The following is a 26,073-nucleotide window of genomic DNA, read 5'->3' on the forward strand; positions in this document are numbered from 1 at the left end:
TACTGTCTGTATTACCTACTTTTCTATGGCTATAAAATTCCGCAACTAAAAAGCAACTTAGGAAAGAAAGGGTTTGCTTGGGCTTATGGCTTCAGAGGGATAGTGTCCACCAGGGTGGGAAGGCATGGCAGCAGGAGAAAAAAGCAGGGTGGCAGAAGCAGGAAGCTGGCTGGTCACATGGTCATTCACGCTTTGGAAGAAGCTGAGAAGTAGGGCAGGAAGTGGGGTGAGGTTATAAACCCTCAAAACCCACCCACTCCCCAGTGACTGAATTTCTCCAGCAAGGCTCTAACTCCTAAAGATTCTATAACCTTCGCTCTCTCTCTCTCTTTCTCTCTCTCTCTCTCTCTCTCTCTCTCTCTCTCTCTCTCTCGCTCTCTCTCTCTTGTTTTAGTTTTTTGAGACAGGGTGACTGGGTTTCTCTGTACCTTTGGAGCCTAATCTGGAACTAGTTCTTGTAGACCAGGCTGGCCTCAAACTCACAGAGATCTTCCTTTCTCTGCCTCCCAAGTGCTGGGATTAAAGGTGTGTGCCGCCACTGCCTGGCCCATAACCTTCTCAACAGCGCCACCTACAGGGGATCAAGTATTCAAATACATGAGCCTATGAGGGACATTTCTCACTCAAAGCCCTATACTGCCCTCTCTTTTTCCTGTTCACAATGATGTGAGCAACCTCCTCCTCCGTATATTCCCACAGCCTGCTCTACTTCAGGCTCAGCAAAGGCTTCTGCAGAGCGAGTCCAAGCCTTAGCTTTTCCTAGCATAGAAAAGATACATGCCTGGTGTCCAGGACCTCAGGAACCAGGAATGATGGTGCATACCTGAGACCCTCACTTGGGAAGTGGAGACGGGAAGATTAGAAGTTCAGGCTCGAGGACATCTTCATGCTCACTGTGAGCATCTATTTCCAAATCCTCTTCAGGGACATTGACTCTGTAACTTGGGATCACAGTGGAAATATCTTCACCATGGTAACGGGCAAGCACTACTACCGGGAGTGCACCCTCTGTAGAGCCAGATGGGAAACATTTATCCCCTCCCCCATCCCATCTCGTCTGTCTGTCCACCAAGACCTACCCAGGCGTTTGTCAAGAATTGTGCTGTAATAATTATTTTTTTGAGACAGGGTCTCACATATCCCAGGATGGCCTCGAACTCAGTGTGCAGGTGGATGACCTTGAACTCCTGCCCCGTCGTTTATGCCTTCCAGTGCTGGGATTATGGTACTCAGAAGTAGACTCCACGCCGTGATATTCCAGTTGCGTTTGGGGCAGACAGCATGGGACCCTTGGCGACAAAGACCCTAATCTCCCAGACCCATTTCTTCTTTCACTTTCTAAAAGCTCTGTCCTCCAGTCTTTTCTGCCATGCTTGTCTTGGAGCGCCCTGGTCACCTTCTTTGCCCCTTTCTGAAGCTTCTTGGTTGGATCTGTCCCCTCTTCCAAAGAGTCCTTTGTACCTGGAGGCACATGGTACCCTCATTAATGTTTACTGCATCCAGGCATGGAGCCAGGAGCTCAATAAACAGTAGTTCACTCTTTATCCCTCTAGACACCGCACAGGGAAGAAGAATTTCATCTTCGCTTCCCAGATAACGATGATAACACCACAGCTGGCAGAGCCAGGCTCCAAAGCGGCCCTGCTTGCCCCTGCTGCAGAGACTTCACCATGCTAGGCCGCCGTTACTTTTTATGTGTTTGTTTGTCCAGTGGACACCAAGGTCTTAGGTATCGTGTCTGAAGTGGGTGTTTCAGAACCAGGATTGGTGCTGTGAACTTGAGATCCCAGAATTTAGGAGGCTGAGGTGGGGGAGTGTGAGTTCCAGGCCACACTGAGTTACATGGTATCAGAGATAGAGGCGGGAGGAAGGGATGGGTAAGGAGGGGAAGAGAGAGAAGGGGAAGGAAGAAGAAAGGAAACAAAAAAGAGAAGGAAAACCTTTCCGTCCTCACTTATGGGGAGGAACAGCCCGAAGTTGAGCCCTTAGACATTATAGAAAGTGTAACGGCAGAGATCCAGGGTGAAGGAGAAACTCCTCCTGAGAGCAAGACATGATCTTTGCTTGTAAGCAACTGGAAAATGGCCACACTTTGACTATAACATTCGAGAGAAGCCCACTCTCTATCTTATATTGAGACTTCATCCTAAGAGAGGGGAAAAGCGGCCTGGTGCAGTGGCGTATGCCTGTAGTCTTTCATTCTAGCACTCGGGAGGCAGAGGCAGGAGGATCTCTGAGTTCAAGACCAGGCCAGTCTACAGAGCCAGTTCCACGACAGCCAGGGCTACACAGAGAAACTCTGTCTCAGAAAAAAAATAAAATCACGAGAAAGAAAGGTGAACCAGCTGGCCTGAAATGCTACAAGGAAGAAAATGGCAATTTAGTGAGTGTCCTTTGGATCAGTGAATGCTGGGTTTTTATGGCCAGGCCCATTGACAGATACTGCTGTGGTCAGACGGTGCCCGCTGGGCTGCTTCAGCAACTGGAAGATAAGGAGTCGTGTGAGTTACTGGAGAGATTAGAACTGTGGAGACAAACAAACCAAGAGTTAGAAGGTACAGGCAAGGGCTCAGTAGGTGAAAGTGCCTGTTGCCAAGCCTGGCGACTTGTTTATCCTCAGGATCCAAAACAGACGAGGTAGGAGCAGAAAGTTGATTCCTTCAGGTTGCCCTCCGGTCTCCACGTGCCTGCCAGGGAATGTGTACGTGAGAATGTATGTGTGCAAACACACATACATAAATAAATGTAACTTAAAAAATGACGAGTGGAAAGAGAGAGGGAATACAGGAGGAAGGGAGGGGAAGTGAAGAAATGGGATAGCTAGGATTCCGTCCTCTGAGACTTGACTACAAAGAGTGTTTTGAAGTGCTGGGGAGACGGCTCCCTTTGTGAAGCCCTTGCCATTCAAGGGTTGGAACTCAAGCTGGGTCCCAGAATCCATGTGGAAAAGCCTGGCACAGTATGGCACTGTGTGTACAGTTATAAACCCAGCACTGGAGAACGGGTCCAGGAGAAACCCGGGGGCTAGCTGATCAACCAGCCTAGCCGAATTAGTAAGTCCCACGCTCACGGAGAGACCGCATCTCAAAAAACAATACGGGGCTCAGCAAACATCCTTGCAGCTAAACCTGATGACCCAAGCTCTACGACTGGGACCCACGTGGTAAAAGGAGAACGCTGCCTCCCGCAAGATGGTCTCTGACCTCCTCAGAAGCATTCTGCATGCACTTGAGAGAGACTGCAATCACGTACGTGCATGCTTGAATTTCTGAATGCTCTTGTGAGTGCGTGCACACACACAAAACTAAATAAATGTAAAATTTAAAACTGGGTGCATGGCTTCTGAGGCATGACACCCGAGGTTGGCTTTGAGTTCCATATGCACCCCAAAATACTTATGCACGCCCATGTACACAAGTACATGACATTCACACGTGGGTACATGCACTTAACACAATGGCCACACGTTTCCTGACGTTGGTCCCCTCCATCATTCAAGGTTGCTCCTTCTGTCTTTAGGTGGCTTTGCTTTCCCCAGCTGTCTTCCTTCTCTTTCCTTGAGTTCAACCTCTCCCTAGCTCTTCTGTCCTGCTGGGACCTCCAAGGAGAGATGGAATCATGATATTGAAATGGACAACAGGGTCCCTTGGGGCTGAAGCTGTTTCTTTGAACACCCCAGCTGGACTAGCTGGTTAGAGATATCACTAAATTTGTTTGCTAATCTGGGTTTCTTGTTCATGTTCAAGGCAAGTCTTTGACAAGCCTCCCATAGACCAAAGGGCAAGACAATCCATAGAGGCCACCTGTGCCCCCTCCCTGCCTCTGTCTTGGGCCACGCCCCTTCCTGGATTGGGCTTAGGTATGTGGGGTAGAAGTTCATCTCTAGAGTGGCCCAGTGGGCACCCCCTGATGAGAGTAGCTCTCACCCCAATCAGTCGTTTCCATCTAACTCTGTTTATTGTGGGCCAGTCAACATCTTGAAAGCCCTTGCGAATTCCCCATTGTGCAAAGCCAGGTGAGGTGAAATCCTCAGCCTTCCCCTCCGCACCCTCCCCTTCTCCTGAACCTCTGGATCTGAGTAAGTCAAGGGGAAGACCGCTTCTCAACTTGGTGTTTGAACCTTCACAGGGTCACCTCCAGGTAAGTGGTTCTCAGGATTCCCCTGTGCCTAGTACCCTTGGAGTGTGTGTGGGGGGGGAGTGTGTGTGTGTGTGGTGTGTGTGTGTGTGTGTGGTGTGTGCACACATGTGTGTCTGACTGACTGAAAGCAAGGAAAGAGGATGCTACAAATGGTTGTGACACCACCAATCTGTTCTGAATCTTCTGTGCTTCCTACCTCAATCTTGTCCAAGTTCCTAGCACCTGTGACTTCCCCTTATTTCAAACCCCAGATGTCCTGCTCACTTTGGGAGGCAAGGGTATGACAGGAACTAAAAGGGACCTGAGGATGGTGGGTGATGATGGTAACAATGAGGGTCAAAAGGAAGGGCCAGAACCTGGAGGGATGGCTCAGAGGTTAGAACATTGGCTGCTCTTCCAGAGGCCCCAAGTTCAAGTCCCAGCTCCCACATGGTGTCTCACAGTCCTCAGTAACTCCAGATGCTTGGGACTGTAGACCAGAAGGGATCTCCACAGGCACATGGTACATAGAGAGAATTTGGAAAACTCTCATACATATATAAATATTTATCTATATAAATAAATATATCTTTATTTTGAAAAGGAAGGGACAGATGGGAGAAGAAAGCATGATATGGAATGGGCGCCACTCAACAGAGGGCATTTGTCCAGCACACGATGAGGACAAGGGATCCTCCCTGGGAAGGCATGGGGTCAGCCTGCTCTGTCCCACCTTAGGGCTCTTTTGAGCTCGTCATCAAAATCTCTGTCTTAGTTTTCTCCCTGGTGAAATAGGGATAATACAAGGACCAGAGAAAAGTTCAGAGAATAGTTATAGCTGTAGATCACTGGCAGAGCGTTTGCCTAGAATCCCCCAGTAAGGGGGCAGAAGCACGGCTCACTGGTAGAGTGTCTGCCTAGAATCCCCCAGTAAGGGGGCGGAAGCACGGCTCGCTGGTAGAGTGTCTGCCTAGAATCCCCCAGTAAGGGGGCGGAAGCACGGCTCGCTGGTAGAGTGTCTGCCTAGCATATTCAAGGCTCTAAATTCCATTGAAAAGTTCAGAGGAGCCAGGCAGGACCCAGAGCAGTGGTTCTCAACTTTCCTAATGTTGCCACCATCATGTTATAGGACCCCGACCAGAAAATTATCTTCCTTGCTACTTTATAAGTGTCATTTTGTTACTGTTATGAATTGTAATGTAAATATCTGTGTTTTCCAATGTTCAGTGATCCTGAAGGGGTTGTGATCCACAGGTTGAGAACCCTTGACCTAGAGGAACACCTACCCACTGAAGGATGACAGTGTTGATACCACAGCGGGTTAGTGAATAATTAGTTTGATTAAATTTTATCATTGTGTTTGATCACAGGTGTAGCCAGCCTGTGGTCATGGGCCACATATCTCCCAGGATAGCTATGAATCAGGCCCAACACAAAAGGATAAACTTACTTTATACATCATTAGAACTTTCTGCTATTATTTTTTTGGTAACTTAAAACAGTTTGGTCATTTTTTTTCTGGTTTTTGAGACAGAGTTTCTCTGTGTAGCCCTGGCTGTCCCCAAACTCACTCTCTAGACTAGGCTGGCTGACTTCAAACTCACAGAGAAGAGTTCACCTGCCTCTGCCTTCAGAGTGCTGAGATTTAAAGGTGTGGACCGTCACTGCCTGGTTCATTTTGGTCATTTTCAAGCATGAACTTTGTTGGTGACTGTTTTGTACCATCCAGAGAATGATCTACAGTAGTCACACAGGTGGTTTTGAATGACTGAGCTTGTTAAGTTTATAGCAAGCCAAAGTTAAAGAATAAATAGCAAGAGCTATATAGATGATAGATAGATAGATAGTTAGATAGATAGAAGACATTGAAGACAGATAGCTAGCTAGAATATAGACCGCTAGATAGATAAAAGATAGATGATGATAGATAGATCGTAGACATTGAAGATAGACAGACAGACAGACAGACAGACAGACAGACAGACAGATAGATGATAGAAGGTAAGTAGACAGGAAGATGGGTAAAAACTATCATCAAATCCAGTACTCAAAGCATCCTGCAGAAAACAATGGGGAGGTCGAGGCAGCCAGCCAGAGTGTCCCACTGAGCTTTCTTCCCACAGATGAATGCCCAGTTTCTCTGCCCCACGGCAGGAAGCTTTGTATTAGAGGCTAGGCTGTAGAAATAGCTGTTGGAAACGGCGTCCCTTCTAGCTGGTGTTGAGGACATCATAATGTTTCACTCTTGGCTCTTTGATTGCTCTTTCCTCCCTGTCACAGAATTAGAGGAACAGCTACCCTCAGACACACATGCATAGGTGCATAGGTCTGGAATGGGGTACGAGGGGACACACACGCCCCCTTTCCAGTGTGGGACTGCCACAGCCCGTTTCTACAGTGCTAGGGATAGAACCCGGCACTCTACGAACTCTGGGTTGGCGTTTTCGAGAGAGGGTGTCACTCTGTAGTCCAGGTTATTGTCAAACTCATGGAAATCCTCCATCCTCAAACATCCTCCCCCCACCCCTCCGCAAGTGCTGAGACTGTGGGCTTCTTTAAGTTATTTGTCTTTGAAACCATGTTTTCCTCTGCAGCGGAGCCTGATCTAGAATCCACAACACCCCTGCCTCAGCCTACCAAGGGCTGGGATTTGCAGGTCTCACCCTGTTCTGCAGACTCACTGTGTCACGCTCGTAAATGTTGTCTTTACTGCTTTGAGCAGCCGTTGAAGATCTCCTAGCTCGATCCTCCTGTGTCAGGTGGCATTCTGTGGATGGTACTAAGCCCATTTACCAGACTGCTGCCACTGCATAGCACTATTGACCCAGCAGCTGCAGCAGCAGCTTTCCCTACATCCTAGTCTTGGGGGCTAGGATGAGACTGAGGCATGGGAAAGGATGGCTTCTTCCAAGAGCTGTGCAAAGGGCCCTATTCCAGGCCAGTTTCCTCCTACATGAATGGCCTTTGCTTTTTCCTCTGGCTTCACATCTTTCTCCTCTGTCCGAATCTGTCTATGTGTTCAAATTTCCTTTTTCTGTAAGAAAACCATTGATTGAGCTGGCTAGTGTAGCTCAGCAGAGAAGTACTTGCTAGAATCCCCCAGTGAGGGGCTAGGGTGTAGCTCAGTGGTAGAACCCCTGCCTAGAATCCCCCAGTGAGGGGCTGGGTGTGGCTCAGTGGTAGAGCCCCTGCCTAGAATCCCCCAGTGAGGGGCTGGGTGTGGCTCAATGGTAGAGCCCCTGCCTAGAATCCCCCAGTGAAGGGCTGGAGTGTGGATCAGCAATAGAACATTTGCCTATCAGGAAGCCCTAGATCCCGTTTCTGTAACTACAAAGAGATGAGAAGGGGTGAGGGGAAGACTAATATTCCTGGGTACAATGGTCTATGCCTGTTATCCCAGTACTTGCGAGTCTGAGGGCAAGAGAATCCTGAATTTGAGACCATTCTGTGTTATCTATTGAGATTCTGCCTCAAACAAACAAACAAGCAAACAAATAAACAAATGAATCTCAAATGAACCAAAGAGAAAACAACACTAATCCTTGCAATGGTGGCACACGCATGCCTTTAATCCCAGTGCTCAGGAGGCAGAGACAGATGGATTCTGTGAGTTTGAGGCCAGCCTGATCTACAGAGGGAGTTCTAGGACAGGAGAAGAGCACTAACCATACTGCTTGGGGCCCATCCAAATGAAAGTGTTTTAACTTGATCTTTTGAAAAGATTGCACCTTCTGAATAAGTCACATGCCAAAGTTCTGGCTATCAGCAGTCCGACATTTCGTGTATGGGTAGAGAAAACACAGAATTCCATCCTCAACCCATCTGTCCATTCCTTCATTTATCCGCACATCTAGGAATCTTTATGTTTATTCAGGCACCACTGACCTATTGCTGGCCACATTGTTCTGGATTTGGCCAGCGTATACGCCAATGAACTGGCTCTTCTTGTGTGATCCTTCTATCCGTCTAGCATATAAAGATATCCCAGCCTCTGCTTTCCCTACCTGAGGGCTGGATTGGTCATTTTCTTTTTTGCTTTATTTTTTGAGTCAAGATCTGGAATGGCTTGGAACTCTGTGTAACCTATTTTGGGGCCTAGAATTCACAACCTTCTTTGTATCTCATGAGGATTCTAGGCAGGTGCTCTACCACTGAGCCACACCCCAGCCCCTCACTGAGGAATTCTAGGCAGGTGCTCTACCACTGAGCCACACCCCAGCCCCTCACTGGGGGATTCTAGGCAGGGGCTCTACCACTGAGCCACACCCCAGCCCCTCACTGGGGGATTCTAAGCAGGGGCTCTACCACTGAGCCACACCCCAGCTCCTCACTGGGGGATTCTAGGCAGGGGTTCTACCACTGAGCCACACCCCAGCCCCTCCCTGGGGGATTCTAGGCAGGGGCTCTACCACTGAGCCACACCCCAGCCCCTCACTGGGGGATTCTAGGCAGGGGCTCTACCACTGAGCCACACCCCAGCCCCTCACTGGGGGATTCTAGGCAGGGGCTCTACCACTGAGCCATGCCCCTAGCCCTCATTTTCTTTCATAGAGTGGTGTTTAATATAGGATTTGCCAGAGAGAATAATGGGGCCCTGCAGCATAAGGAAGATCACAAGAAACTCAAAAAACTCAGGGACAGCTGGGACATGTATACACTTGTGGTCCCAGCAATCAGGAGGCTGAGGCAGAAGGATCATAAGCTGGGCTGCATATAGAAACTCCATCCCATAAAACAGGGGAGGGACAAGAGAGGAAAACAGACAAGAGAGAGGGTGATGACTGAAGCTGGCTTCCTGAGAACTCTGCCACGGTGTCTTCTGCTAGAAGCTTCCTCCTCCTCCAGGGGCCCGACTTGTGCTTTGGGGAGCCTGAGGGAAAATCTCCTTGATACCCACCTTTCTGTGCTATGCCAGGTTCCAACCGATAAACCAGACCACTGGTCCAAAACTGGGTCACCTGAGGGGACAGACCACCTGTTTGGCTTTGGGTGTGGCCTGAATCAAGCCTTTAAGTCCCAACTATTTACACAAATATTTTGAAAAGCCTCTCAGCATCCTATCTTTTTCATCTTCTTTCTTATTGTCTTTTGTTTTGTTTTTGTTTTCCAAGACAGGTTTTCTCTGTAGCTTTGGAACCAGTCCTGGAACTCGCTTTGTAGGCCATGTTGACCTTGAACTCACAGAGATCCACCTGCCTCTGCCTACTGAGTACTGGGATTAAAAGCGTGTGCCACAACCGCACCGTTTCTATTTCTTTTTCTAATTGAAATAAATCCACAAACATAGAATTCACCATTTTATCCCTTTTACAGTATAAGTTGAAGGGTGTAGGTATAGCTTGGTGATGGAGAAGTATCCTGGGTTCAATCCCCAGCACTCTTACCACCAACAGAAAGACTTCTAAAAGGGTAGTTTGAGACTAGCAAGATGGTTTGGCACCTAGACTGAGAACCTGAGTTCAGACCTCCAGCTCCACAAGGTAGAGGGAGAGAATTGAGGAGCACCTGCCTAGAATCCCCCAGTGAGGGGCTGGGGTGTGGCTCAGTCGTAGTGCCCCTGCCTAGAATCCCCCAGTGAGGGGCTGGGGTGTGGCTCAGTGGTAGAGCACCTGCCTAGAATCCCCCAGTGAGGGGCTGGGGTGTGAATCAACAATAGAGCATTTGCCTATCAGGAAGGAAGCCCTGGATTCCATTCCTGTAACTACAAAGAGATGACAAGAGGTATAGTGTTGCACATCTTTAATCCCAGCACTCGGGAGGCAGAGGCAGGTGGATCTCTGTGAGTTCGAGGCCAGCCTGGTTACAGAGTGAGTTCCAGGATGGCCAGGGTTACATCGTCAGACCCTGTCTCAAACAAACAAACAAACAGAAAAAAACAGAGATTTTTGCAAGTTGTCCTCTGACATTCACAGCTGTGACATGGCATGAATGTCCCCTGCACTCTTAAAATAAATAAATAAAATACAAGAAAACATCTGGAAAGGTAAAATAGTGTATATTGAGTGGAACAGTTACAGATGGTGAACATATAACCATATTCTAATTCCGGAACACTTTATCAGCCCTAAAAAGAAACCCTGTCCCCACTTCCCCTATCTCCCAGGTCTTGGTTAATCCCTATGGCTTTTTCTGTTCTATTTCTTCAATTGCCCTTAGCCAAAAGCCCGAGAAGTGATTACAAATGGGACAGCGTGTCTTTCATGTCTGACTCTTGTCATTTCATGTGATGTCCTCAAGGCTCATCGTCCACATTGTGGCGTCTTTCAGCACCTAGTGCCTCCGCACAGCTGAGTAAGATTCCATTGCATAGATGCTGCCCAGTTTCCCCCACCCCATTTTTAGCAATCATGAGAAATGCAGCTAGAAATACTAGCATGCAAGTTCTCGTGCAAACATCCGTCTTTCTTTCTTTTTTTTTTTTATTTGCTAAGATATATATGTAGAGTAAAACTGTTGAGTCATATCATAACTCTGGACTCAACTTTGAGGAACTGCTAAACGTTTCCACAGTGGTCATGACATTTATATTTCAACTGGCAATGAACGGAAGTTCCTGGTTCCTTGACAGAATTTGTTATTTTCTGTCTTCATTTCATTGTAGTAACCAAACCAAAATCCACGTAGGTGTGCCTCCAGCTCAGTAGCATTAACCGGCTCACGCTGTTGCATAACAAACCATCTAATTCTCTAGAACGTCGCCATGTTGCAATCGAACCCTGCCCCCATCGAACTGCTTACCTACCCACAGCCTCTAACGATCAGGCTTCTACTGCTGGATTACTGGGGGTATTTCATGTAAATGGAGGACTGGGGGGGTAGCTCAGCTGTAGAGCCATTAATGGACCAGTTGTTGAGTACAGGGGTCAGGAAGATGGCCCAGCAGGTAAAGGTGTTAGCTGATAACTCTGACTGACTTGGCGGAAGGAGAGAATTGACACTGGTAAGTGATCCTCTGACCTCCACATGCACAAGATGGCATGCGTGCAATGAACTCAGACACACAATAACTAACTAACTATTCCAAAGAAAGCTCAAAACTGGGTGTAGTGACACCTGCATTTAATCCCAGTATTTGGTAAGCAGAGGCAGGCAGATCTCTGTGAGTTCAAGGCCAACCTGTCTACATAGTGAATTCTAGAACAGTCAGTGTTACATAATGAGACCCTGTCTTAAATAAAACCTCAAAAACAAAACAAAACAAAACAGAAAGGCTTTTGTAGACTATAGAGGGTTGGTGACCCATGGAACATGGGGCTCACTGGAAAAAGTAGGTCTTGGGGCGTCATTCAATAGCATCTGGCTCTACCCCTTCCTATCTTCCTCGACTCCCTGGCCACCTTGAAGTAGGTAGCCTTGCTCCATGCTCCCACATGCTCCCACATGCTCCCACAGCCATGATGTTTAGCTTCACCTCAGACCTATAGCTCTGGGGCCCCAGGACTCTGAAAGGAACCTCTGAAGCTGTGAGGAAAATGAGCTTTTCCCTTCTTTTTTTGGGGGGGGGGGGCGGGTAGGAGGTTGGTTTGAGAAAGGGTCTTACTATGTAATCTGGCTGTCCTGGAATTCACTCTGTTGACCAGGCTGGCCTCAAGCTCACAGAGATCCATCTACCTCTGCCTCCCAAGTGCTGGAATTAAAGGCATGCGCCATGATGCCCAGCAACCTTTTTTTTTCTTTAAATATTTTTTCTCAGGTATTTGTAACAGATCCCTAATGGTGTCTGAGTCTGTTTTGTGTTTGTTGATACACAGACTAGGTAATGTTTTTTTTTTTGTTGTTGTTGTTGTTTTGGTTTGGTTTTTGGTTTTTCGAGACAAGGTTTCTCATAGCTTCGGAGCCTGTCCTGGATCTAGCTCTTGTAGACCAGGCTGGTCTCAAACTCAAAAAGATCTGCCTGCCTCTGCCTCCCGAGTGCTGGGATTAAAGGTGTGAGCTACCACCACCCGGCTAGGTAATATTTTTTTAATTATCTTTTTTTATTTTCATTTTTAGGTACGTGTGTGTGTGTGTGTGTGTGTGTGTGTGTGTGTGTGTGTGTCTGTGTCTGCGCACGAGTGCAGTGCCCACAGAGGTCATAAGAGAGAGTCAGAAGCTCAGGAGCTGGAGTTAAAGATAGTTGTGGGCCAATCAGTGTAGGGACTGGGAACAGAACTGAGGTCCTCTGAAAGAGCAGTGAACACTTTGACCACTGGGCCATCTCTCTAGCCCTTTCGGAGATTCTCAAACTGTAGCCTGGGTTGGTCTGGGGTTCGTGATACAGCCCAGGCTGACCTCCAACTCACAGCAGTTCTGTTGCCCTGAGTGCCCGGATTACAGGCTGAGTCACCACGCCTGGCTCAGATAGTGTTCTTGATAAAGAAAAGGAAAGTATTTTTTAATACGTTCAAGAGGCATCTCAGAAGGGCTGTATCATCATATGGTGGGGGCAGAGGGAAAGAGGGAGGGACGAGGGAGAAAAGAGACTCACCCTGTGGATATATGTGTGTATGCATGTGCACACTTAGGTGCACATGCTGGTGGAGGCCAGCCCTGTGTATACATGTGTGTATGCATGTGCGTACTTAGGTGTACATGCTGGTTGGGGCCAGCCCTGTGTATGCATGTGTGTATGCTTGTGCACACATAGGTGCGCATGCTGGTGGGGGCCAGCCCTGTGTATACATGTGTGTATGCTTGTGCACATGTAGGTGAACATGCTTGTGGGGGCCAGCCCTGTGTATACATGTGTATATGCTTGTGAGCTCCCCCTGTGTATACATGTGTGTATGCTTGTGCAAATGTAGGTGCACATGTTAGTGGAGGACAGCCCTGTGTATACGTGTGTGTAAGCTTGTGTACACATAGGTGCACATGTTAGTGGAGACTAGCCCTGTGCATACATGTGTGTATGCTTGTGCACATGTTAGTGGAGGCCAGCCCTGTGTATACATGTGTGTATGCTTGTACACACATAGGTGCACATGCTGGTGGAGGTCAGAGAACTCTCTCAGCTTTTGTGCCTCAGGTGCCATCATATTCTTCATTTATTTCTGAGATAAGGTCTCTCATTAGCTGGAGTTCACCTTGTAGACTCTGCTGGCTGTGCAGCCAGGCCCAGGGGTCCTCCTGCCTCTCTGGTCCTGGGGTTCTGGGCTCACAGTTGTGTACTATTACACCTGCCCTTTTTTTAATGACATGGTCTCACTGTGGGCTGGAATTTGCTATGTAGACCAGGCTGGTCTTGAACTCAGAGATCTGCCTGCCTCTGCCTCTGGAGTGCTAGGACTAAAGGCGTTCACTACCAAGCCCAGCAAGCTGGTTTTTCTATTTGTTTGCCTAACCATGGGTTCCTGAGATCGAACTCGGATCTTCACGCTTGCAAGGCAAACATTTTACCCACTGGGCTGTCTCCTCTGTCACAGCCTCATCCTTTGTCACATCCCTCTCCCATAAAAGCACTCAGCTGCTAGTGAGCGCAGAACTCTCAAGACTACTGAATGGCCTGTGTGTGTGTGTGTGAGTGCTCTCACCGAATCTGAAGCTCACCATTCTTCACCTAGGCTGGCTGACCAACAAGGGCTGGTGGTTGCCTTGCCTTCCTGCCACCCCAGTTGGGTTCACGTGAGCAGGCACAACCACACCTTCCTTTATTTTTGGTTTTAATCTTTCGAGACAGGGTTTTTCTGTGTGGTCCTAGCTGTCCTGGAACTCACTCTGTAGACCAGGCTGGCCTCAAACTCACAGAGATCCTCCTGCCTATGCCTCCCAAGTGCTGATTAAAGGTGTGCGCCACCACCACCCAGCCATACCCTACTTTATGTGTGGGCACTGGGGATCTGAACTCACAGGTTCCTGCCTAAAGCCACCCCCAGCCTGACATCTTGCCTCTCAGCACTGCTGCGTTTGAGTTGCAGTCCATTATCAACAGGAACAGATTCTGACCACAGTGAGAGGGCATGGGATCCTGAGCAGAGCAACTCAGATTTTGTACCTCCCTCTCCTGTGTGTTCTTCAAGGTGTATCCCCTCTGGGGAATGCAGCTGGGTTTTTTCTAGTCCCCATCTAAGTCTAGGCCTCCTGGACATCAGCGGGGTTGGCAACAGGACCTCCCTACCACCTGGTGTCCCTGCTATGATGGACTGTAAGCTCCTGAAGCCGTGGGCTCAGATAGACACTTCCTCCCTTCAGCTGCTTCAGCCAACTACCCTGACCCCAACACCGTCTCATCCTACCCGCCCATGAAGCCTGCCACGTCACCTGGTTACAGCTCTTGACCTCATTAACCTACTCAGAACTGGGAGTGGTTGCCACAGGATCAAGGCTGGGTCCCATTTGTGAGAGATCTTTCCAAACACCAGCGCTACCCTTCCTGACTGTTGCAAACCTCGCTTTCCTTCCATTGATGATGATGGTGATGAATGGAGATGAGCTTCTAAAGAACTGATCCATTTCCTAGGCAACCAGGGCTCTACTCCAACCCTGCCCCGCACCACAATGAGAGCCCTAGCCTCTGCCTGTGTGTCCCAAAAGGTCCAACAATGGTCTACAATGGCCATACGTTTGGCTTTGAATGAGTGAGTTTACTGACTATATATGGCAAGCAGAAATAAAAGAATAAGGGAAGAGGAAGAGAGAACACAAACTATCAAAGCAGGTGCTCCAAACATCCAGCAGAAACCAACTGGGGAAGTCCATTGAAGCAGTAGGCTGGAGTTTCTGAGCAAGAGCCAGGGCAGAGGGGAGTGCCCCATCAAGTAAGGCTTCCTATAAAAGAACAGTTAACAGGAGCTGGAGAGATGGCTCAGCGATTAAGAGTGTGGGCCATTCTTGCATCTAATCACCCACATGGTGGCCCATAACCTCCTGTAACTCTAGCTTCAAGGGATCTAATGTTCCCTTCTGAATTCATACACACATGGGAACACACAGACATTTACACAAAATTAACAATTTAGAATTAAAAAGATTTATTTCTAGCTAGGTAGTGGTGGCGCATATATGCCATTAACCCCAGCACTCGAGGGGCAGAGGCAGGGAGATCTCTCTGAGTTTGAGGTCAGCCTGGTCTACAAAGTGAATTCCAGAACAGCCAGAAAAACCCAGTCTTGAAAAACCGGGGGGGGGGGGGGAGAGATTTATTTCTTTTTTTTATGTGTGTATAGATGTTTTCTTACATATATGTCTCTGCACCACGTGTGCATACCTGGTGCCCACAGAATCTAGAAGGGGGCAATCGGATCCCCTGGAACTGGAGCTATGGACAATTGTGAGCTGCTATGTGGGTGCTGGAGATTGAACATGGGTCCTCTGGGAGAGCAGCCAATGAGTGCTCTTAACCGTTGAGCCATTTCTCAGAAACAGACTGGGGAAGCAGAGGCCATCAGCTGGAATTCCCCCTTTAAGCTTTCTCTCCAGGGCTGAGCGTCCAGCTTCTCTCTCTCCCACTACAGGGACCTTTATACCATGAGGTGAACACTGGTGACCTCTATTGGAGATGGGTCACCTTCCAGCTGTCCCCAAGGTCACAGCATTTTCATTCTCGGACCGTTTCTCTCTTCTCTTTCCTCCCTGTCACAGAGTTAGTGGTGAGGGCAGCTGATCCCTGGACATGGGGACTTGGAGGACACTGAGACAAACGTGCTTGGGTCTGTAATGGGGGAATGAGGTCAAACAGCACACAACAATGTACCAATATTCTGTATCTTACACCATATTCTGCTTCTGAGGCATTATGGCCATCGGTGCCAGTGTCCCTGCCGTGGTGTGATATGAAATGGCCCCCTGCAGACCTATGTGTTTGAACTTTTGTTCCCTTGCTGGTGGCTCTGATCTGGAAGGTTGTGCAATCTCTGGCATGGGGTATCCCCTCCCCCTGGACCCTGGTGGCAATGGGTCATTAAAGGTGAATCCTGAAGGCTCCTGCCTGGCTCTTTGCTTTCTAGTGGTGCCCCTTTCAACAAAAACTGGGCCTCTCCTGCCCCTGTGCCTTCCTTCTCATGATAGACTTAAATTCCTGGAAGCCATGACCAAAAACCTTTCTTCTCAAGTTGCTTGGTTAGGTATTTTGTCTGAGTGCCAAGAAAAATTATCACAGTCCTCTTCCTGGATCATGTCCTGAGATATGTTGAACTAATTCATTTCTCTTTTCATTTCTTTAGTTCTTGTACATGTCTGTCACTAAGCCCATCTCTCACTGGGGGATTCTAGGCAGGGGATCTCCCACTGACCACATCCCAGCCCCTCACTAGGGATTCCAGGCAGGGGCTCTACCACTGAGCCACACCCCAGGCCCTCACTGGGGGATTCTAGGCAGGAGCTCTACCACTGAGCCACACCCCAGCCCCTCACTGGGGGATTCTAGGCAGGGGCTCTCCCACTGAGCCACATCCCAGCCCCTCACTAGCGATTCCAGGCAGGTGCTCTACCTCTGAACTACACCCCAGCCCCTCACTGGGGGATTCTAGGCAGGGGCTCTATGGTTGACATAGACCTCAGCCCTCTTTCCTCATTTTGTTTTGAGACAGGCTGCCCAGGCTGGCCTTGAATCATATGAGCAGTATATTGGCCTGGAACTTGTAATTCTCTTGCCTCAGACTTTCAGGTTGCTGGCATGACAGGTCTGTTCTTGACTCACAGCTCACCTGAGGGACATCTAACATCACCTGTGTAAACTGTCATCTTAAGCAGAGTCTGGTGGCATACTTGTAAACCCAAAATTGCTCTCTGACCTCCACACATTCTTTATGGTACAGGAATGTGTGCGTGTGTGTGTGTGTGTGCACGCACGCACACACACACACACACACACAAAATAATGTGCATTTTTTAAAATTCCAAAAATACAGTTGACATTTCAAGAATTGTGTTGGGGGGGGAAGAAAACAAAACAAAAATGAACATAAAGCAAAAGAAATGAAATACATTTAAGAATTAAATTAAAAATAAGCTTCAGTTTTAGTTGACAAAATAAGGCATATTTTAAGTACAATGAAGCAGTATCCACTCTCTGGTTACTCATGTAGTGTAGTGTTTTACATTGAGTCAGATCTGGCTAGTACCCCACTTTTAAAATGGAGACACCCAGGCCTACAGAGGCGGGGTGGGGGTGGGGGCTCTGAGCTGGACCCGGGACTGGAGTGGGGAGGGGATACACACGGGCAGACAGACAGACACTCAGGTTTACAGAGGCAGTGTGTGTGGGGGTGAGGGTTCTGAGCTGGACCTGGGGCTGGACCTTGAGGGAAGGACACCCAGGCCTGCAGAGGCAGTGTGGGGAAGGGGTCTGAGCTGGACCTGAGGCTGGACCCTGGGCGGGGGACACCCAGGCCTGCAGAGGCAGTGTGTGTGTGTGGGGGGGGGGGGGTTATGAGCTGGACCTGGGACAATACCCTGGGCGGGGGACCCTACAGCTCTGAGATGTTCCTTCTGGTTCCTTTGTCATCTGTCTCCTGCCCACCCCCTTTCTAGAAGCTTCTCCCCGTGCCTGTTGCTTTTTTCTCTTCCTATCTGTCCTTCACTTCCTAGAACCTCCACCTCTACCTGTCCTAAAGCTGGGTGGACTCTGAGATCCCCCACGCAGGAGATTTCAGCTCTTCTCCTGCCCCCTCCCTCCTCCCCTCTCCCTCCTCTCTCTGCTCTCTTCCCTTTCCCCTCTTTGTTTCCTCTCTCTCTCTTCTCTCTCCTCCCTCTCCTTCCCTCCTTCTCTTCCCTTCTCTCCATTCCACCTTCTCACATTTCTTGAGACAAGTTTTCATTGAACAGCCCAGGCTGGACTATAATACCAATCCATATAGCCCAGGCTAGCCTTGAGCTTTCCATCTCTCCACTTCAGCTTCCAAGGCTAGGAAGACAGGCACATGCCACCCACCAGGTCCCACTTCTAACTCTTGCTTTTAACCTTCCTCCTCTGCCAGTCAATCCCAGCCCTTCAAGAGAAAGGATACAGGTTCCCGTTTGGAGAGCCAGGATTAGTGACCCAGTGATAGCATCTTGTTTATCTCCCTTCATAAGATTTCCATTTTTCCTCTTGGAAACTACGGTTGTAGGAACCAGGAATGCACGTGCAAACCTGAGGGCCTGAGTTCAAATCTCCAGCACCCACGTGTTTGCTTTGTGGGGGTGCTGGCCCATCTACGCCAGCACTTAGGAAGTGAAGACAGGGGATCCCTGAGGCAAGATGTTGAGTCAGAGAGGTCTGGGCACAGTGAGGAGTCCTAGATAAAAGGTGGGGCGTGGTTGAGAAAGGCACTTACGGTCAACCTCTGGCCTCCATAGGCACACATGCTACATGTACATGTACACACACGTACACACACTGGGACAAACACATGCATGTATGCATACACCACAGATACATACATATACAAAACCAACTAGGCTTGGGAACCCCACTCACTCCCCTAGACAGACTATGAAGACAGAGTGGGTGGTATTTTAAGGCCTTGGAAAACCCCCTAGAGGGTGTTAGTAATCCCGGGGCACCAACCACTTCAAGGCCTCCCACTGATGACCTTTGCCACCCACTCGAGTTACAACACTGGGCCCTGAGCATCCTCTGCCCAGGCACTTCTCTCCCCAGAGAGCCGTGACTTTTCACTTCCTCTTCCTGCCACGTGCTTGGGCTTGTCCCGAAGAATTGCTAAGCAGCAAAGGCTGGGCGGGGCGGGGGGGGGGGCGGGGGGGCGGGGCGGGGGGCGGGGGGCGGGGCGGGGCGGGGCGGACTGGGAGATGGCTCGGTGGCTGAAGCATTTGCTGTACAAACTTAAGGTCCTGAGTTCAGATCCCCAGAACCTAGGCAAGGCAGAAAAAGGGAACCGGTCCCATGAAATTACTCTCTGACCTCCACATGTGTGTCACAGCACACAGGTTCCCTACCGCCAACAAATGCATCAATCGATCCATCTATTTTTTTTTTTTAAATTGGATTTTAGCAGTGGGAGCTTGTAACCCCAGTGCTGGAGCAGAGAGAGAGGGGGATCCCTGAAGTTCGCTGACCAATCAGTCTGGACAAATCAGAGACCTCCAGGGCCTGTGAGAAATCCTGTCTCGGAAGCTGAGGCCGACTGAGGCCACAGAGATGGCTCAGTGGGGAAGCGCGCCTTCTTTCCAGCCTCCAAGCTGGCCTGCTTACAGCTGCCTATAAACCCGCTTCCAGGTGATCTGACGACCTCTTCTGGTCTCTAGTGGCATCTGCACTTGCATGCACCCACACAATTTAAAATAAAAATAAAATCTACATAGATAAGTGTGAAGAGAAGGGAAAGATGCCCGACATAAACCTCTATGGCTTCCACTCTTGTGCGCGCGCACCCGATTGCACTCACGTGTTCGTGTACTGTTATTGCGCGAGGCTCCAGATCAACCCAAGCAGACACACGAGGTTACCACAAGGCAAGATTTAACCCAGGGCAGCACAAAAGAAGAGGGAAAGTGGAGGGGGCCGATCAATCAGGGCCGCAGAACAGACTCGAGAGCTCAACCGCAACCCTGAGTGCCAGCTGAAGCAAGGTATGTAAGCACGAAAATCACAAACAGTTGTTGCCAAGTTACAGTTGCAACTGCTCCCAATCAGAAATCAAAGATTAGGGGCTTTCTTTAAGTGTTCCGTGATTGTCAATCGACACACGGTGCAGGCGTTTCAGCCCAACCAACCCGATTTATTTGTTCTTTCTGTTGTTAGGAATAGCCATAATGTTTCTAGAGACCTAAAGAAGCACAATGACTATTTCTACGGTTTAGGGAGGAGGTGGGCCAGCTATTGGGAAGTTCCCAGTTTCCCTAGGGCTTGGGAACCGGAACTATTTCACACTACAGGTAAATAGAGCCTGAAGTCAGAACGGCAGCACTTAGGGCAGCAGCGTGCTATTGCCTGTTCCCAATAGTACATACACCGTAAACACACACCTCGTATGGAATACATAGACAGAAGATAACGCAATAGATTGTAGGCACTCTAGTTGCTGCCCTGCCCACTTATCTCTTGTAGGGAACTCAAGAAATCTTTTTTTCCTATCCAAAATAAGAAGGAAAATGAACATTTAACAACCACGCGCACAGACACACACACACACACACACACGCACGCACGCACGCTAAATTACTAACTAAATGTAATAATAACTTTTTAAAGTGTATGCTGGAGAAATGGCTCAGCAGGTAACAGGGCTTGGGTTCTTCCAGAAAACCCGAGTTCAGTTTTCACTGCCTTTGATGACTCCAGGGTCAGTTAGAACTCTAGTTCCAGGGGTTCTGATGCCACCTTGTGGCATCCCTGTGTACCGACATACAATACACTCACAACCCCTGAATGCATGTCCGGTGTTTCTGTGACTTCTTTCATGGGGGTGCCAGGTTACAATTCTCACTGCTCCCACACACACACCACATATCACACACACATGCACCCCAAATACGTGATGGGTGTTTCTAAAAATGCTGGGCACAGGACTGGGAACTTGATGGGCATAGATTTGGGGCACAGAGGTCTTTATACTCACAGAGAAGCACAAAGAGAACCAGAAATGTTCATCACGCAGGGGTGTCTCCTCAGTGGAGTTGGTTTTTATAAATCAAATACCTGCATTCTATCCAGAAAGCCGGGAGTGGGTTTTGTTAACGACCTGCTGACCTTTCTGCTGTCTGTGAAGGCATACCTCACCCAACACCCCAGAATGATCATCCCAGACTTCCCTTTCTAGACCGTTACCCATCCTTAGGGGAGATGTTACATGTACTTTGTGGCCCGCTGACCTCTGTGCTATCGGTCAGAGACCCCACTAGGTTCTAGGACTTTTAGCTACAGAACCTGCCCTCCCGGTCACATGTACTGTGTAACAGAGTCTCCATGCAGTCGCACCTGGATGTCTTGTGCACCTGGAATTGTAATGATGGTTGCTTGGAAACCTTTCCCCCCGAACTGTACTGGGTTTTAAATTTTCTGACAATGAATCGCCTGGCATTAGAGCCCCCAAAGTCTGATCCAGGTTGATGAGGTCATTCTCATCTCCTTGTTCAGTGTGCTTCCCTGTTTGCTGCCTGCATGGACCGCCCCCATAGAAAGGAAGCATTTATCTCTATAGACTCATTCACCACATTGCATATTTAATAAAAGTTCGATGGATAGAGAAACCCTGTCTTGAAAAAAATAGTTTGATGGATGAATAAATGAATAGGTGAATGAATGCATGGGTGGATAGGTGGATGGATTGGTGGAACAGCGAATGGATGGATGGATGGGTGGATGGATGGAACAGTGGATGGATGGATGGGTGGTGGATGGATAAATGGATGTATGGATGACAATGGATATGTAATGAGGGTACTGGTAGTTATCTAGCGGATTGCCAAGTTTGTTTACCCACATGGACAAAGACTGAACTTCTGGGGAAAGACAGAAACACCAAACCACAGAGGGAAAAAAAGTTACCACTTTATCCCTTCATATATGAGGGGCCCTCAGGTTCAAAATCCTTAAGTGGATGCTGGCTTGGGAATTTTATAGGGTCTCAGGGTCCTCCTCCTGCCCTATGGGTCCTGTTTAGATACCCACCCCTGTGTTTTTCCACCACTTCTACTCCCAGTGCCTTCTGGAAACAAACCACCATCTCAGGAAGCCTGCTTTTGCCCCTCTAAGCCTCCTTTAGATGGACAGATGGATGGACAGGTAGATCGATGGATGGCTGGACAGAAGGCAGGCAGACAGGGGTAACTCTCCCCACTCTGCATCTACAAAAAACGGAGGCTCAGAGAACCAAGTAACTTCCCCAGGATCCCACATGCTAAGCAGCAGAACCGAGCCATCTGAAACATCTGCCCTCGGCCTTGTCCCAAGCAGGATGACAGCCCTCCCCCAACACTTTCTTACTAGAATCCCCAAACATCCCTGACTCAGCTAAAGAAGAAATTGATAAAACTTCCCCTTTTTTTAGACCATAGAATGCTCATGATTTTCGAGGAAGCCCGTGGGGGAGAGGGAGGGAGGGACTCCAGTGTGTATCTCCTGAGCTGTCCATATAAAGGCCAGGGGAGGGAAGTTGGGGTGTCCTCAGATTTTGAAGGTCCTTTTTCCTGCACCCCAGCTTTGACCTCTGAGGTGAGGCCTCTGATCTCCAGGACATGGCAGGCTCCGCCACCGTCATCGCCAGCCTTCTTCTCCTGGTAGCTTGCATGGGCTACATCTTCCCTACAGGTGAGACTTTTGGGCCCAGCCTGGGGCTGCTGGTAGCAAAAGCTCCTAAGGGTGTTAGCACAAAGGAGGGTGAGGGACCCGAGTAGCCTGGGACTGGGGAAGGCACTAAGTGGCCTGGAGTATAACCTGTTCTGTGTCTGCAGCTAAGAAAGAGCGTGTGGCAGACTGCATGCTGACACAAATCTCTCTCCCTCCTTTTAGACTCTGTGACCATCCCCTCTTCTTGCTGCATGTCCTTTGTTTCCAAGAAAATTCCACGACACCGAGTGGTTAGCTACCAGTTGGCCAATGGCAGTGTCTGCCCCAAGGCAGGGGTGATGTGAGTATCTAACCTAGACACCTCCAGGGTCTCTGAGGGAGTTCAGAACTGGGCATCTTTGAAGAAGGCTCTAGACCTCTCTGGATTTCAGCTTCCTCACCCATAAAACTGGGAGGAAAATAGAATCCTAGAATCTCCCAGTGAGGGGCTGGAGTATGGCTCAGTGGTAGAGCCCCTGCCTAGACTCCCCCAGTGAGGAGCTGGGGTGTGGCTCAGTGGTAGAGCCCCTTCCTAGAATCCCCCAGTGAGGGGCTGGAGTGCGGCTCAGTGGTAGAGCCCCTACCTAGAATCCCCCAGTGAGGGGCTGGGATGTGACTCAGTGGTAGAGCCCCTGCCTAGAATCCCTCAGTGAGGGGCTGGGGTATGACTCAGTGGTAGAGCACCTGCTTAGAATCCCCCAGTGAGGGGCTGAGGTGTGGCTCAGTGGTAGAGCCCCTGCCTAGAATCCCCCAGTGAGGGGCTGAGGTGTGGCTCAGTGGTAGAGCCCCTGCCTAGAATCCCCCAGTGAGGGGCTGGGGGCGTGGCTCACTGGTAGAGTACTTTCTTAGCATGCATAAAGCCCTGAGTTTCACTCCCAGAATGATAAAAACAAAAACAGTCTTATAGAAAACATAAGACTTTTCTCTTTTACTGAAAGCAGTTGAGGCTCAAGGTCACATGACCAATGAGACCTCTAGATTCCTAATAGCTTCAGAGCCACCTCTTTTTTTTGGGGGGGGGGGCGGGGGCGTTCGAGACAGGGTTTCTCTGTAGTTTGGATCCTGTCCTGGAACTCTCGCTGTAGACCAGGATGGTCTCGACTCATAGAGATCCACCTGCCTCTGGGATTAAAGGCGTGTGTCACCACTGCCAGGCCAGAGCCACCTCTTAACCTGGGTTAATAAGCATGAACTCATGTCTCAAGCAATGGTGCACAGTGGGAAATAACATGTTAGTATATTCTCCAGTTGACATCAGTTTGGTTCTGAGAGCAGGCATGGAAGGCAACATCCCAGGCTCCCCTCTCAGTTATAGCGTGCCCAGTAGCCATGTTTCCATGCATAGTGTGAACTGGTAACATTTGCCTTTAGAAATATGTATATGTGGGGGCTGGAGAGTTGGCTCAGTGGTTAAGAGCATAGCCTGCTCTTCCAAAGGTCCTGAGTTCAATTCCCGGCAACCACATGGTGGCTCACAACCATCTGTAATGAGGTCTGGTGTCCTCTTCTGGCCTGCAGACATACACACAGACAGAATATTGTATACATAATAAATACAGAATATTGTATACATAATAAATGAATATTTTTTAAAAAGAAATATGTATATGTGTAGACACACATGTGTGTGTGCATGTACATGTGCCGGGATTACAAGCACATACCACCATGCCTAGATTTTTTTTTTTAAAGTGGGTTCTGAGGCTTGAACTTGAATCCTCACAGTTGCAAGGCAGACTTTTGACCAACTGAGCTGTCTTCTCAGCTCCGTTTCTCTGCTCTAGATACTGTATCTCCTATCACATCCATCATTATAATTCAAAAGCAATACCTCCTCTGTCTCACAAGGAGGTCATAGAATGAGCACAGCATCCCATAGTCCATGGTCCTCCTGTCCCCCAGTGGTAAAACCCCAGAACGTACAGAGAGAGAACTCACCAGCGACATCCTAGCACCAAGGGTAAGCAGCTGAGACCCCTGGTCCCCCACACTCTTCCTCACAAAGGACCTTGCCAGACCTCAAACTAATCCCTCGCTCTTCTTTCCCACAGCTTCATCACCAAGAAAGGGCAAAAGTTCTGTGGAGACCCCAAGTTGCCGTGGGTCCAGAAGTACATAAAGAACCTGGATGCCAAGAAAAGTCAGCCCTCTGTACGGGCCAAAGCACTGGGCACCAAGTTTTCCATCCAGAGTCTCCGTAGCAACAGCACGGAGGTTTAGCTGCTTCTCCTCTGCCTCTGAACTTGGACATCGGTCCTGACTCCTTGACAAGCCGCTTTGGGCTTGGCACACCAGCTGGGACGCGGCCTGAGTTCATTCTCCCACCCTCAGCGTTTCTTTTGGGGAATGTGTTTATTTTTATTTTTTATTTTTTTCTGTGAGAAACTGAGGGAGTTCCAAGCATGCCAGAATTCTGGTGTTTCCTGTGCTGAGTGAGGAGGCTTCAGAAGAATGGCGGAAGTCGTCATTCGACATTTTCCTCTTGCATGGCTGAAAGGTGTCATCAGAGCCCAGGTACATAAACCAGAGTACCTGCAGGTGTACCTTGTTTGCGGCTGGCTTCCATGGGCTCCTGGTCTTGGGGTGGGGCTTGGGGGCTGGCTGTCTGTCCGCCTGTGGGTGAAGCTCTGTCAACAATAGTAACTCCCAAGCAGCTTGGGACTACTCCAAACTGGTCCCACCTTCAGAACTTTGAACAAATAAAAACTCCACTGAAATGGACGAACTGATGACAGCTCTTTTAAATCTGTCAGCTTTTATAAAGGGGATGAAAGGGGGCTGGGAATGTCGCTCAGTGAGTGGGGTGCTCACCTAGCACACAAAGCACATTGGGTTTTAGCACTGCAAAAGCTAGGCACGATGATGACGCACGCCCGTAATCCTAGCTCCCAGGCAAGAAGATCAGAAGTTCAAGGTTAGCCAGGCATGGTGGCTTAAGTCTTTAATCCTTAAATTTGGGAGGCAGAGGCAGGAGGATCTCTGAATTTGAGGCCAACCTGATCTACATAGTGAGTTCCAGGACAGCTAGGGCTATATAGAGAGACCTTCAATCAAACCTCCTCCCTCCAAAAAGAAGTTCAAGAATATCCTTAGGGGCCAGCCTGGGCTACATGGGACTTTGTCAGTGAGCGAGGAAGGAAGGAGGAAGGGAGAGGGAGGGAAGGAAGAAAGGAGAAATGGGGGAAGGAGGGAGGGAGGGAGGGAGGGAGGGAGGGAGGGAGGGAGGAAAGAAGAAAGGAGAAATGGGGGAAGGAGAGAGGGAGGGAGGGAGGGAGGGAGGGAGGGAGGAAGGGAGGAAGGAAGGCAGGAAGGAAATGTAAGGGAAGAGAGGGGAGGGGAGGGGAGGGGAGGGAAAGGGGAAAGGCACACAGCTGGGCATAATGGCACACATCTATAAGGCAAGCACTCAGGAGACTGAGGCAGGAAGATCATGAGTTCCAGACCAGCTTGGGCTGATGTGTGTGTGTGTGTGTGTGTGTGTGTGTGTGTGTGTGTGTGTGTATACATACATACACACACACACTCACACAAAACCTTGGGATTGCTCTCCTCCATCGGTGCCCAAGGAAAGTCTCTTCCCTTCCCCAGAATGTTCAGTGTTAATGGCAGAGCAACTCTCGTCCCTCGGAGCAGCAAGGAGCAAGCCAGGCCACCAGGTTTGCTTGTTTGTTTGTTTGTTTGTTTTGAGACAGGGCTTCCCTGTGTAGCCCTGGCCGTCCTGGAACTCATTCTGTAGACCAGGCTGGCCTCCAACTCAGAGATCCGCCTGC

General features: G+C 49.1%; 1 protein-coding gene across 2 annotated transcripts; it reads left to right on the plus strand.

Annotated features, from left to right (window-relative positions):
• Positions 1 to 3,878: 3,878 nt before the first annotated feature.
• Positions 3,879 to 25,024, plus strand: Ccl24 (C-C motif chemokine ligand 24). 2 transcript variants are annotated; one of them, XM_048433844.3, is made up of 4 exons: positions 3,879 to 4,140; positions 22,176 to 22,285; positions 22,487 to 22,604; positions 24,355 to 25,024. In XM_048433844.3, exons 2-4 carry the CDS (start codon positions 22,213 to 22,215, stop codon positions 24,521 to 24,523), a joined length of 360 nt encoding a protein of 119 aa, XP_048289801.1. In that variant the 5' UTR covers positions 3,879 to 4,140; positions 22,176 to 22,212; the 3' UTR covers positions 24,524 to 25,024. The 2 variants fall into 2 exon arrangements, with proteins under 2 accessions (XP_048289801.1, XP_048289800.1); XM_048433843.3 differs by lacking the exon at positions 3,879 to 4,140 and adding an exon at positions 19,455 to 19,605.
• Positions 25,025 to 26,073: the final 1,049 nt, after the last annotated feature.

This window comes from Myodes glareolus, chromosome 2, assembly GCF_982192425.1.
Source record: "Myodes glareolus chromosome 2, mMyoGla1.1, whole genome shotgun sequence".
NCBI classification, from domain to species: Eukaryota; Metazoa; Chordata; class Mammalia; order Rodentia; family Cricetidae; genus Myodes; species Myodes glareolus.